Here is a 13,125-nt window from a genome sequence, read left to right as displayed (position 1 = left end):
ATTCCCCTATCCAGCTATCTTTTTGGAATTTCTAGTCTCTTTCAAGGCTCTACTCTAGTGTTAACTTCTACATGAGGTCTTTGATGATGCCCACAATTGGTAGTGGTACTCCCCAAACAAGAAGATAGGAATTGTTTCATATTTATTTTTATATTCTCATTGTCTAAATAATTCTAAAAAATGTTAGTTGAACTGAATTGGTATCTGAGATCCCTTTCATCTCTAGAGCAATGATTTTATGATAGAACAATTACCAATATATAAGATATAAAACTATGAAGAAAGATCAATAATTGTCTAAGAAAAATAAAGGTTTAACCATAGGAAGTGGCATATGAATTATACCTTGAAGAAGGCAGAAAATGATCCTAAGAGAAGAGGTAAAGAGGGAATATATTACAATCTTAAGCAAAAGGTTGAAGTGAGAGATAGCCGAGTTACACTAAAATTTCATCATACTTGAGAGTAGGCTCTGTCTTGAAAAGACATGATTTCTAAAACCCCTTGCAGTATGGGGGAGACAAGAGACTTTAAAAATCCATGGCAGGGGTCCAAGGACAGTGCTAGCATCAGGTTCGGTCTATTTTCATTCCATCACTAGGGCCTGAACAGTGTTTTCCTTTTTCCCTTCTATATGGCCCAATGGCACAGATCAGTTACCACACCCACCCCAAATACTGTACAGCCTAAGGCAGTATAATTTTAGAATGTTTCAGTTATCATGGAATAAGATTTTCATATCCAAGTCCATATACTATGATATTCCTAAATGTGACAATGCATTATAATTCATTTAACAAATGCTACAAGATTATGCTATACTTGGTTCTATTATAATTTTCAACACACTATTATATGAAAAATTACATCCAGTCTAAGACAAACCATCAGAAATGAAGAGACAAATTCTGAGAAAGCACTCCTCTCCTTCCCTACCTAAACTCCCCAGTGAATACTCTCCTCAATGCTCTCTTGCCCTGGGCCCTCAGTTGTGCCTTTGGAACGTGTCTGGAAACCCTCTCCCAACAGGAGTCTAGCTCTAATGGACTGATTTACATAACCACACACAGCAATTCTGGATTCCACGATGGATAGAAAAGCAGCAGCAGGAGGAGAAAGAGAAGGAGGGTGTGGGGAGAAGGGAATAAGATTGGTTAGCTAGAGAGCAAGGCAAACGGCTTAATGAGCAAAGCAGAGTCCGGGGTGAAAAAGAGAGGAATAAAAGAATGAAGAATGGTAAGGTAAAGCAGCACCCACCTGGATTGTCGATGGGGGGGAGGGGGGGAAATGTCTCTCCTCCCTAGGGATCCTGAGCCCAAGTATTCTGTGGGGGAAGGCTCTCTCTTGATTCCTCACAACCTACAGAGCTCAGTTCCCACCAGGAGCAAGGTTTATGTGTGGGGGGGCCACACACGCTTTTCTCAAAAGACACCACTGCCTCTCTCCATGGTCATGACTGGGGGGGGGGGGGGGATCCTTTCTGGATTGAAGTGCTGCTGGGCAGCTCTCCGTTCCCTAGAGCTCTGAAGGCTGTTCTGCTTCCTACTCACTGCTGGTTTGTCAGCTCAGCAGGGGGAGCCTGACGTGGAATTGGTCATGAAGGGAGGCTGCAGAATTGAGCCCCTGCCAAAACGCCAAGTTTCACTCATCACAATACAGCATGTGGTCTCATACAGACCTGTCAGGAGGGTCTAGGATCAAAAAGCCTAAACCCTCCCTTCCTCCTACACCAGTAGTTTCCTAAGATGTATGTGAGAAGTGGGGAGGGGGGGGGGGGAACAAGCAATATTGATGCTATTATTAATAAATAAAACAATATAGCAACAATAAAAATAAAAAATAATTCTACATTAAAATCATCCTCTAATGTCCTGCGGCACCAGAAAAGACTTTGAATTCTACAATCTATGCCCACAAAGCAAGAGCTCTGGAAGATCCTGGAAAGGATTCAAATACAGATCTAGGGATGGGCTGTTTTGTCAGTCATCTGAAGACAAACCCCTGCTAATCATAAAGAGGCTCATTACCAAAAGGTTCACCAATGGAGAACACTTGGGGTGGGGCAGGTTGGGGTAGAGTAGAAACTAATGAATACTAGCTAAAAAAAGCTAAAGCAACTGTGATCTATGTTAGGAGGGAAGGCCTGTAGTGCTGAAGAAATAATGGATCTTTTTAAATAATGAAGAACATCAATCCTAGCTCACATACATACTGCTGCAGAATTTACAGAATGATAGATGAGGAGGGGTTCTAGAAACAGCTCCTCAGCACTCATATGCCACCAGAGTTTGGGGCTGAGGGAGTCATATACTTGTTCATGGATCCAGAACAAAGATATCTCAAAACTCTGACATGGAAGACAGATGACCCAGGGAGCCTTGCCCTCCTGAAGTAGAGACCCTCCAACACCTGTCCCCATTCCCCATCTTAAATATTCCCTGTGGCTATTTATGATTCTCATCCAATAATTTTTCTGGGTATCCATATCTAATTAAATGCACACAGCTTCCCTCTGTCTGAAGAATCTAAACACAGGTGAAGACCACAGATTACAGTCAGAGTGGAAGGGAAGGAACTAGAGAAAAGTCAGAATCAATGGATCTACAAATACAACAAAGTCACCTGCCAAAAGCAAGTAGGTAAACTACAAACTGAATGTAAATTATACCTAGGGAGAAAGGAGTCTTAAGACAAAGTCAGGATCAAGGGGGTTTAAACCAGGGAACATGGTAATTTGTCCCCCAAGGTCATATAAGAAGTTAAGAGATAAGAACTAGGATTTAAATTCAGATTCTCTAACCCCAAATCTAGGGGTTATCTCTTGGATTCCCTCATTTACAGAAAAGGAATATGAAGTCCATTTAGGAAAGGAATTTTGTTCAAAATCAGTCATTCAGTGAGTTAATATAGAGTCAACCATGTCTTAATTCCAGGCTGGGGCTTGGCCCCATTTAATCTAGGCCTTGCCTTTGAATAGGGATTTAGGGAGCAAAGGGCAGATAAGGAAGTTTTCACAGCAGGTCTAGTATGTTCAAGGAAACCTAACCCTCTATTTTCTTGAAGAAAAACTGAGGACATTCTTCCTTCTATTTAAAGGACACTCCTATTTATCCCCACCCAACACCCTTACACACACATATTGTTACTGACCATGCCAATTAGAACAGAATTCTAGTGTGTGTGCTATTGTTATGATGGAGGTGGGAACCATCTAACTAACACCTTTCCTCTCTCTGGGGGAAAAGAACAAGCAGACAGAAAATACAAATCTCCAGTTACTTGATCTCAACCCAAGTCACCCAACCCCCTCCAAGGGAAGCTAAGAGAGGGAGGAAAAAATGCTGGTTCATGTTTGTTTATTGTATGTACCTGCAGTAAGACTGTGCCCCCAGGAATTGTGAGCTGTAAACAGTACTTTGGGGCATTCTCCCAGGATAGCAGCTGAACATCTTCAATAGCACTGTAGGAAACAGAGTTTTCCATGTACCCAGTGGGCTGTAAGGAAACAGAAAACACTTATATTAGTTTCAAAAATGGAGACAACACTAGATCTCAATCCTGAGGGTCCAATAGCAACACCTCCCCTTGGGATACATCAAGTAAGTAGCTCTAATGAGCAAAATTTAAGTCCTAAAAAGAACCAAAACTCTGATCTATTTGACAGTGCCTACATTGGAGAGCACAATACACAATGATTACATTTTTGTTGGAGAAAGAAGGATCCCAAACCAAATCCACTCTCTCAACAGAAGCCTTTTTTTTTCTACTATCACAGAAAGAAGTCAGTTAGAACACAGAATCCAATGAGTGCTCCACTCACTGTGGAATGTAAGCAATACTAGTACTCCGATGACAAAAGCTAGAGAAAGAAATATTAAATACTGTCCTTGGTCCTAGGGAGCTAATTGTCCAGTAGAAGAATAAGAGTCAATGGATCTACAAATACAACAAAATCACCTGCCAAAAGCAAATAGGTAAACTACAAACTGAATGCAAATTATTATACCTAGGGGAGAAAGGAGTCTTAGGACAAAGTCAGGGTCAAGGGGGTTTAAACCAGAGAAAATAGTAATGTGTCTCCCAAGAGAGGTAGGTTTTTCACTGCAGCTTTGTCATCCTACATGCTTCTATCCCCAAAATATTCCTATTGGCCAGTTATGGCATATATCAGGTTTCATAAGGGAAGTTGTCTGATCATGTTCCTCCATAACTGGATGGGCAAATTAAGAATTCCAGTCTAATCCAAAGTCCCTGAATTTTGTGTTAACGGATTTTCTAGTGTAGATGGCAAAAATTCATTCACATCTTGACCTCTGGGTAGATGTTCTCTCACTCTCATCCACCCCCCCTTTCCCAAAGAGTTCAGTTCCTGGATTAATATCCCTTTCCACCCTAAGTCCTGTCTTCTTATTAGAGGTCTTCAACATGCATGTAGATGTTTCTTCAAGTACCTATAAGATTAAGTTTTTCAATCCAATCAATTCTCACAGCCTACCACCCTACTCTACCTCAGCTATACACAAAAGATGGTCATAGCCTTGATTCTGCCACCACTCATTCCACTATCATGTTTAAGAACTCTGAAATTCCATTACTTAGTAATCTTTTATCATTCCATCTCTCCCTGTACCATACTACTCTTAAATCTATTCTTCTCACCATCTTCACCATGATCTTTAGTTCTTCCATCCCTTAATATTTTTCTAGATCATCATCTGTGCTATAACTATACTCTGTCTTACCCAATCTCAGTCATTTGATGAAGAGATCAATTCTTCATTAGATTCTTTTCTTGAATCTCTTAATATATGGTGAAAGATGACTTTGTCAATTCCAAGAATACTACGTCTTCAATATGCCCTTAATCTGTCCTTTATAACTTCCTTTATCTAAATTAAGTGCCTCCATTTCTTGTAATCCATTTAATGGAACAGCCTTCAAAGTCTCCTCCTTGTTCTGTCATGTTTCTCTGGACATGCTCCAGTTCATTGATATGTACCCTTAAGATGATTATCAGAACTAAACATAATATTACAGATGTGATCTAATCAGAAAAAGAAAACATTGAAGCTTCTATTTAGCTTTCTCTAGATGCAGCTGTCATATTGCACTCTTGACATATATTGAACAAAATTAACTAGGATACCTTCTCACCACTTTTGAAGTACTAAAGACTGATTGAAAACAAAAGATAAACTAGTTATCTTCTAGTCTGTTGGGGTTGGGGTTTTTTTTTAATCTAGCATGACTTTTTTTAGTGAATTCATGTTGCCAATTAATGATCACCTCTTCCCTTTTTTAAGAGCTTGCACATCTTTTAATAATATAATCTGGGGGTGGCTAGGTGGATAGAGCACCAGTCCTGGAGTCAAGAGGACCTGAGTTCAAATACAGACTCAGACACTTAATAATTACCTAGCTGTGTGACCTTGGGCAAGTCACTTAACTACACTGCCCTGCAAAAACCAATAATAATAATAATAATAATAATAATAATAATAATAATAATAATAATATCATCTGAAATTATATCAAGATAGGACATCAAATTAACTTTATAGTTTGAAATATCCCCTTTCTTCCTTCCTGCAAATCAGTCATTTGCAAATCTGTTTAGTACCCTGGGATGTTGTTCATCCTCCCTTCCCAATCTCAACCCAACAGTAAACTAATTCAATTCCATGCTGTAATCTCTCCTTCAATCCTTAACCCACCTTGTCTTTTGCTGCACATTCCTAACTAAGTCATAGATCTAGGATACTCTCATCAACTGCCTTCTTTTCTCCTTTTCAACTGCTGTTGAACTGAACTAAAGTCACACAACTCTGCTGATTGGATAGTTAACAAATTTATGTTCATTAATCTCAATTGGGCCCTCACAGCTGCAAAGCAATCCTTTTATTCTTCCATAATTGACTCCCTATCTCATTCGCTACAGAAGCTATCCAAACTTTCTCTTCTTTCCCCAAACCTCCCTTACTACCAAACCTTCCCTTTCTCAGTCAAGGAAATTACCTCTTAGTTTACTTGAGAGAAGCTGCCTCTTCAATCCTCTTATAGATCTCAAAAATCTGCATACCTTATGCTCCCCATTCTTTCTATTACTGCAATCTCAGATGAAGGTCATCTTTTTCCCAAAAGTTCAAACTCTTTTCATGCAGTTTTTATGCCAATACTTATCCATCTTCTTTACCAGACTCCTTTCTCAATCTTCTCCCTTTCCAGTCTTCAACTTTTCCTTATCTACTGGTTCCTTCCCTCTTCTCTAGAAACATTCACATCTCCTCTCCTTTAAAAACAACAGCCTCCATTAGAGCCTACTAATTCCTCAAGCTATTTTATCTCTCCTCCCTTTTTCAACCAAACTCCAAGGAAAAACTGCCTCTACTTCCTCTCCTTTACATTTCAACTCTTTTACAATATGGCTTCCAACCACAACACTCAGCTATAACTACTCTCTCCAAAATTAGCAGCAAATCCATAGCCATGTGAAAAAAGTTCATAAATATTAATAATTAGAGAAATACAAATTAAAGCAATTGTAAGATTATACCTCCCACACATCCTATTATAACAGTTACCAGAAAGAAAAATGATAAATGTTGGAGGGGTTACAGAAAAACCCCCATGTACTGTGCATATGGAGCTGTGAATTGATCCAGACATTCAGGAAAGCAATTTGGAACTGTCCAAAAAAAGTTACTAAATAGTGGATGATACCCTCTGACCTAGCAATGCTATGTCTAAGTCAGTACTCTAAAGAAATCACAGAAAGAAGAAAAGAATCCAAATGCAAATATATATGTGTGTGTGTGTGTGTGTGTGTGTGTGTGTGTGTGTGTGTGTATAATATATATATATATATATATATAGATATATATATATATTTATAGCTGGGTTTTTTGGTGATAAACTAAGAAGATGGACTTCAGTTGACTGAACAAATTATGATATATTAATGCAATGGAATAATACTGTATTACAAAAATATGATGAAAGGGGCAGTTTTAAAGAAATCTGCAAAGACATGTATGAACTGATATAGTGTGAAGTGAGCAGAAGCAGGAGAACAGTTTACACAATCATAACAACACTGTTAAGACAAAAAATTTTGAAAGACTTAAGAACGTAGATTAATAACCAACTACAATAACAGAAGACCAATGCAGAAGCATGCAATTCACCTCCTGAAAGCAAGGTGATGAATTTAGAATGCATAATGAAATATATGAACATATTTTTGAATATGAGGGAATTTGTTTACATTAAGCATGGAGATTTTTGTTCTGAGGATTTTATTTTTAATTTTTTTTTCAATGGGAGAGAGTAAGTAGGAAGGAGAGAAAAGAGATTTTCATTAAAAATAAAATAAAATTTAAAAACAACAAAGAAAATAAAGTTTGCAAAGGCTCTCTTATTTGCCAAATAAGATAGCCTTTTCTCAGTCTTCATCTTTCTTGACTTCTATGAATCATCTGACACTGTTGACTAACCTTGCTTCATGGATACTCTTCTTACATCTTCAATCAAGGTGACATATTGGATTAAAGTAGTGGGCACAGGGTCCTAAAATCAAGAAGACCTGAGTTCATATTTGATCACAGACACTAGCTTTGTAGCCCTGGGCAAGTTACTCAACCCCAGTTTACCTCAGCTTTCTCAACTGTAAAATGTAAAAAAAAAAAAAAAAAAAAAAAAAGTTTCTTGCAAGGTTTGTGAGGATCAAATGAGATAATACTCTTAAAGGGGTTAGCCTGGTACTAAATAATGCTTGCTTGTATTTCCTTCCTTACTTTATTTTCATGACCCTACTTTCTCCTACCTGACTGACTTCGAAGTGTCCTTTATGGATTAAGTTTAACACACAGGTTCCCCAAGGGTGGGTGTTCTCAAAGGATCTGTTCAGGACCTTTTCCTCTTCTTTTTCTGCACTTGTTCTCTTGGTGATTTCTTCAGCCCTCATAGATATTATTATAATCTCTATGCAGATGACTTATTCTCTTCTCCAGTACTCAGTTCTGCTTATCCAGACTGGATATATCAAGCTAAATATCTAGTTGGAAAAATCTCAAACTTAACATGTTCAAAACAGAGCTTATTGTCTTTTCCTCAAAACCTACCCCTCTTCCAAATTTTCCTATTTGTGTGGAAAGTGTTACCATTCTTCTAGTCTTCCAAGTTTAAAATATCATTTTTATTCTAAAACCTCACTATTCCTCATTCAACATAGCCAAACAGTTGCTAAATCCTGCCATTTCTACTTCTGTATGGTCTCTCAAATTTACTTCCTTCCTTCCCCTGAGACAGTCACTATCTTAGTTCAGTCCCTCACCGATTTTTGCCTAGTATGTTTCAATGGCCTCCTATATGATCTTCTGGACCCAAGTTTCTCTGGACTCACATAGTTGCACATAGTAAAGTGATTTTCCTTAAGCAATGATCTGATTATGTCACTCTTCAACTCAATAGAGCTCCCTATTACTTCTAAGATAAGATACAAATTCCTGTTTAGCACTTAAAATTTCATAATCTGATTTTTTTTTTAGCTTACTCTTCTTCCTGTACTGTACAGTCTAGTCAGAATGGCTCTTTGTTTTTCACAGATAGCACTCATTTTCTCATTTCCACACCTTTCCATACCTGTAATACTCTACACCACATCTCAAAATTTCTCTCCTCATTGGGGCAGCTGGGTGGGGCAGTGGATAGCTCACTTCCCTTGGAGTCAGAAGGACCTCAGTTCAAATTCGACCCCAGATACTTAATTGCCTAGCTATGTGACCTTGGGCGAGTCACTCTTAACCCTACTGCCTTAAATAAATAAAATTAAATTTAAAAAATTTTCTCTACTCCTTACAGTGGCAGCTAAGCCCCCTTGCTGAAATATTATTCTGTAATACTTATGAATGTTCATATTGTCTCCTCTAATAGAATGTAAACTCCTTAATAGGTATGTCTTAATCCTTGTCTTTATATTCCTTGTGCCAAGTACATAGTAGGCCCTTAATAAATGTGTGCTGATTGATTGATTGGCTAGCATTTTTGAATTTAATTTCAATTTAACAGATCTTCTATACTTTCCCTTTATTACTCTTGGATTCTGATTTCCTTCCAATAACCATTTTTGTCTAAACTTTCCCAGACTGAAGAGCATTCTCCTTGGTACAGAAAATAGGGCAGATATAGCAAAGTTGAAAGAGAATCTGATAGTGAGCAAAAGAAAGTTATGGTAGAGACTTGAGGTCCCTTGGGTGATACTTTAAGAGTTATATTTCATTTTTCCATTTTGATTGTCAGTAAAAAATGGTTTTATAACCCTAGCCCAGGATGTGGTAGGACATATATATGTATGTCATGTGTGTGTTGGGGGGGGAGATATGGTTAATGGTCACATCAATTCCTTATATGGATAAAGTAGCCAGGTTTATTGCTTATGGAGCCTGGAAAACCTAAATACATTTTTGATGACAAGTGCTGTAGAGCAAGGCCAGTGATAGCCACCAAGTCTGGGAATCTTGAAGATGAGACATAAAACAGAGATTTCAACATTTAATAAAGTTATATTTAATAAAATTTCAGTGAATAATTGCTTTAATGAATTTAATAAATATTCACTAAGTCCCTCTTGATAAAGGAATGGAAAGAAGTGAAAATAGAGGTATTTTTAAAACATTTAAAGAAGAATTTGACTAAAAAGGGTCATAAGGCAAGAGAGGAAGTGGCAGTTCCCCAGTTTAAATTTAAGAGAATTCCTGGGCCTCCTGAAAGCAATAGATTACATTGTAACACTGTTCTGGTCTGAAGGAGGAGAAAAGAAGGCTTATGAGGGTCCAAATCCTACTGAAGCCTAATTGCCATCTTCAGCTCACCATTGCTGAGGTTTGCATAACTTAAACTGATTAAAACTGAGTCACATCTGGAGGGAAAAATGAGGGAGCTATCTCTTTGATCATCCCACTATCAATCAATCAATATTGAACTCTTTCAGATACTTGCTTGCCCTGCTAAGGCTATAAACATGACCTGCCTCTTCACCTCTCCATCTCCCACCCCTGCCTACTCTTACATGGTGGCAGTGAAACCTCCTTCTCTACTGCCATAAAGTCTCTAATTCTCCTTCCTTTCCCTATTCTCAGAGAGACAGACCAGTAATACTAGGAAGCATATGACTTTCTGAGATAAAGTATAAAAAAGAAACCCAGCTCTTTCCCCTTCTGAAGAAGTGATGAGATAAGGCCCAGGGACTTCAGAAGATGAATCAAATCCTGTACCAGAGAATGTTCTCCCATAGGATCATAGAATCATTGACTTTTGAGAAGTAAGAGACCTTGGAACTCTTTCAATTCAATCATTTCCATTTCTCATCTTATCTCATATTTCCCCCTCTAAGAACTCTATGCTCCAGCTAAACCTAACTTTGCCTTACACATTTCTACTTCTATTGCTCACTCCTCCTAGAATGTCCTAGGCCTAGAATGTCTTCTCTCCTCAGAGTCATTCCTAAGTCTTTGAAAGCTCGATTCAAATGTCACCTCCTCCAGAAAGTCAGATCTGATTCCCCTAATTGGTAACAATCTTCCCTTTAAAACATAACATATATGGGGTGGCTAGGTGGCACAGAGGATAAGGCACCGGCCCTGGAGTCAGGAGTACCTGGGTTCAAATCCGGCCTCAGACACTTAATAATTACCTAGCTGTGCGGCCTTGGGCAAGCCACTTAACCCCATTTGCCTTGCAAAAAACCTAAAAAAAACCTAACATGTACTTTATTTGTACCTCTCTAGTACACTTGTCTTAATATTCAATATTAAAGCTATCCATGTTTCTATATTAGCTCTTTTTTTTTAGGTTTTTTGCAAGGCAAATGGGGTTAAGTGGCTTGCCCAAGGCCGCACAGCTAGGTAATTATTAAGTGTCTGAGGCCGGATTTGAACCCAGGTACTCCTGACTCCAGGGCCGGTGCCTTATCCTCTGTGCCACCTAGCCGCCCCTCTATATTAGCTCTTACTAAACTTATAAGCTCTTGAAGGTAGGGGCAAAAGTACAATGCTATATGCATACAACGAACATTTAATAAAGGTTTCTGGATTGTTAAAGATAGAAATAAGCATCCTCCAATCCAAGAGCTCTTCCTTCTCCACCATCCCTTGGACAGTGATTAATGAAGAGCACAACTGCTGGGTGAGCTCTACTTTCTGAGAAGGAGCTCAGTTGGACACCACACCATCTCCTTTCTTAATCTCAGTTCACATTCTTACCCCACTCTGAAGTCAAATCTATATGTGATCTGGATGGTCAAGGTTGGATAGTCATGCTTACTGACTGGGACTTATCACAAGTTAGGATGCCCCAGAGTCTTTAGTGAATATCATAATAGCCAAGTATGAACAGGAAGACTGGCGAATTGGTGAGCTGCAGGGAGGCTGAAACACAAGGTCACCATAATTTGAAAAATCACTAGCATCATCCCAGAGATCCTCCCTTTTAACTCCCCTAGGAGTCTTAGAGACCCAGTTAAAGACCTTTATTCATCTTCAGAGAGTAGTTGGTACCCGAAATGAAAATGTTCACTCCCTCCTTTTCATAAAGCACTCCTGGAGAACAGGGATTGTTTCATTCTTTCTATTTGTATCCTCAAAGCCTAACATGATGCTTGAAACATAGTAGGCACTTAATAAATGCCTCCTGATTGACTGATCCATCACCATAACTATCCTATAGCATAGAATAAACCCTTGCTAATGGAATCTTCTTATTTGCTCATTTGAATTACCATATAACCAAGGAGCAGGACCATCAAACCTGAAATCAAAGTTAAAAACAGGGATATCACAAATAACAAACAGCAGCGTAATTGCTCTTTCCCCTCACTCACCTAGGCAAAGAATCATGCATGTAACAGCAATAGGTTTAAGTGACTTGTCCAAGGACACATAGCAAATAATGATCAAATTTCCTGACTCCAGCGCCACCTCGCTTCCCCTTAGTATATCTTTTTAAAAGTTTTAGGATCGTGTTTTATCAGCTTTAGAAGAGTCAGAAAAAAAAATCATCTAATCCATACTTGTTAATGATGGAGAAACTGAGGCCAAAGAGGAAAATGATTTTTCCATGATGAATTAGTGGCAAAGTCACAATTAGGGCAGACACTTCCTAATTCTGGGTCAAGATTCTTCCCAAAGTTCTTAGGGGAAAGGATGGAGAATGATGAAGTTAGTCTACCCAATAAAAGATTACCTCCCACAAGGACATCCCTGACTTCCCAGAATACAAACACCCAAGTTTTGAGGCCCTTATATTCTCTCTCCTGACTTTCCGGTGAGCAGGCTCCATCAAGCCAAACTCGGCCCACTTGTTTCCATGGGAAACTTCCCAAAAGAGAAGCATGAATCATGACGTCAGCAGCTCATAGGAAGGGTCAAGTTTTCTTACTCAAATCATCATGTACTCAGCCTCTCCTGCCTCATTTCCAAGAGAGACAGGAAGGAAGGAGGTAAAGAGGCAGACATTCAACCCTCAAATGAAGGAAGCTTTTTCAACCAAGATCCACACTTACTTTAGAGGCTAAGTACAGGACTTGTGGAGAGGGAAAAAAATACACATGTGTTGTATATACATGCACACACACACACACACACCCAGCCAAATCTTCAGGAGGAAATAATTGGGGCAACAGAGTCTGCTATTATTACAAGCCTGTTAACTGTAACAGGCCTGGATTTAATCTCTCTATTCAAGGAAGTTAACTAAGAAGAAATAGTTACCAGGGGGATAACTGGCCCTGCCTGGCCCAGTCTTGGCCTGCCCCAGCCTTGGCCTGCCCAAGAGGTGGCTGGCAAGGGAAGACTGGCTAAAAATCTTCTCAGACAAATCAAGCTAGCAGAAAAGAATCATCCAATCTCTTTAGCAAAGAAGGGGACCAAGGAGCAGGAAGAAAAAAAGCTTTTATTAAGTGCCTACTATCTGTCCAGCACTTATGATCCTCACAGCCACCTTTGTAGATAAAGCTATTATTATCTTCACTTTACAAAGGAGGGAATTTAGACTGATATTGGTTAAATGACTTGTCCACAGTCACATGCTAGGAAGTATCTGAGACTGGATTTGAACTCAGGGGTCTCTGGC

The 13,125-nt window shown here is 38.9% G+C and overlaps 1 protein-coding gene across 5 annotated transcripts in view; it reads right to left on the bottom strand.

Moving 5' to 3' along the window:
• CMIP (c-Maf inducing protein) overlaps positions 1–13,125 on the bottom strand; it is a 275,350-nt gene that overhangs the window by 110,003 nt on the left and 152,222 nt on the right. For 4 of the 5 annotated variants that reach the window (XM_074209740.1, XM_074209741.1, XM_074209742.1 and 1 more), the window contains exon 2: positions 3,370–3,495. In XM_074209740.1, the coding sequence (XP_074065841.1) occupies positions 3,370–3,495 (126 nt within the window). Of the gene's footprint in view, positions 1–3,369; positions 3,496–7,493; positions 7,681–13,125 lie in introns of those variants that run through there. The other variant, XM_074209744.1, reaches the window with a different exon arrangement.

This window comes from Macrotis lagotis, chromosome 1, assembly GCF_037893015.1.
Source record: "Macrotis lagotis isolate mMagLag1 chromosome 1, bilby.v1.9.chrom.fasta, whole genome shotgun sequence".
Classification (NCBI taxonomy): domain Eukaryota; kingdom Metazoa; phylum Chordata; class Mammalia; order Peramelemorphia; family Peramelidae; genus Macrotis; species Macrotis lagotis.
Note: the sequence above shows the minus strand (reverse complement) of the source record. Positions and strands in the feature narration are given on the sequence as shown.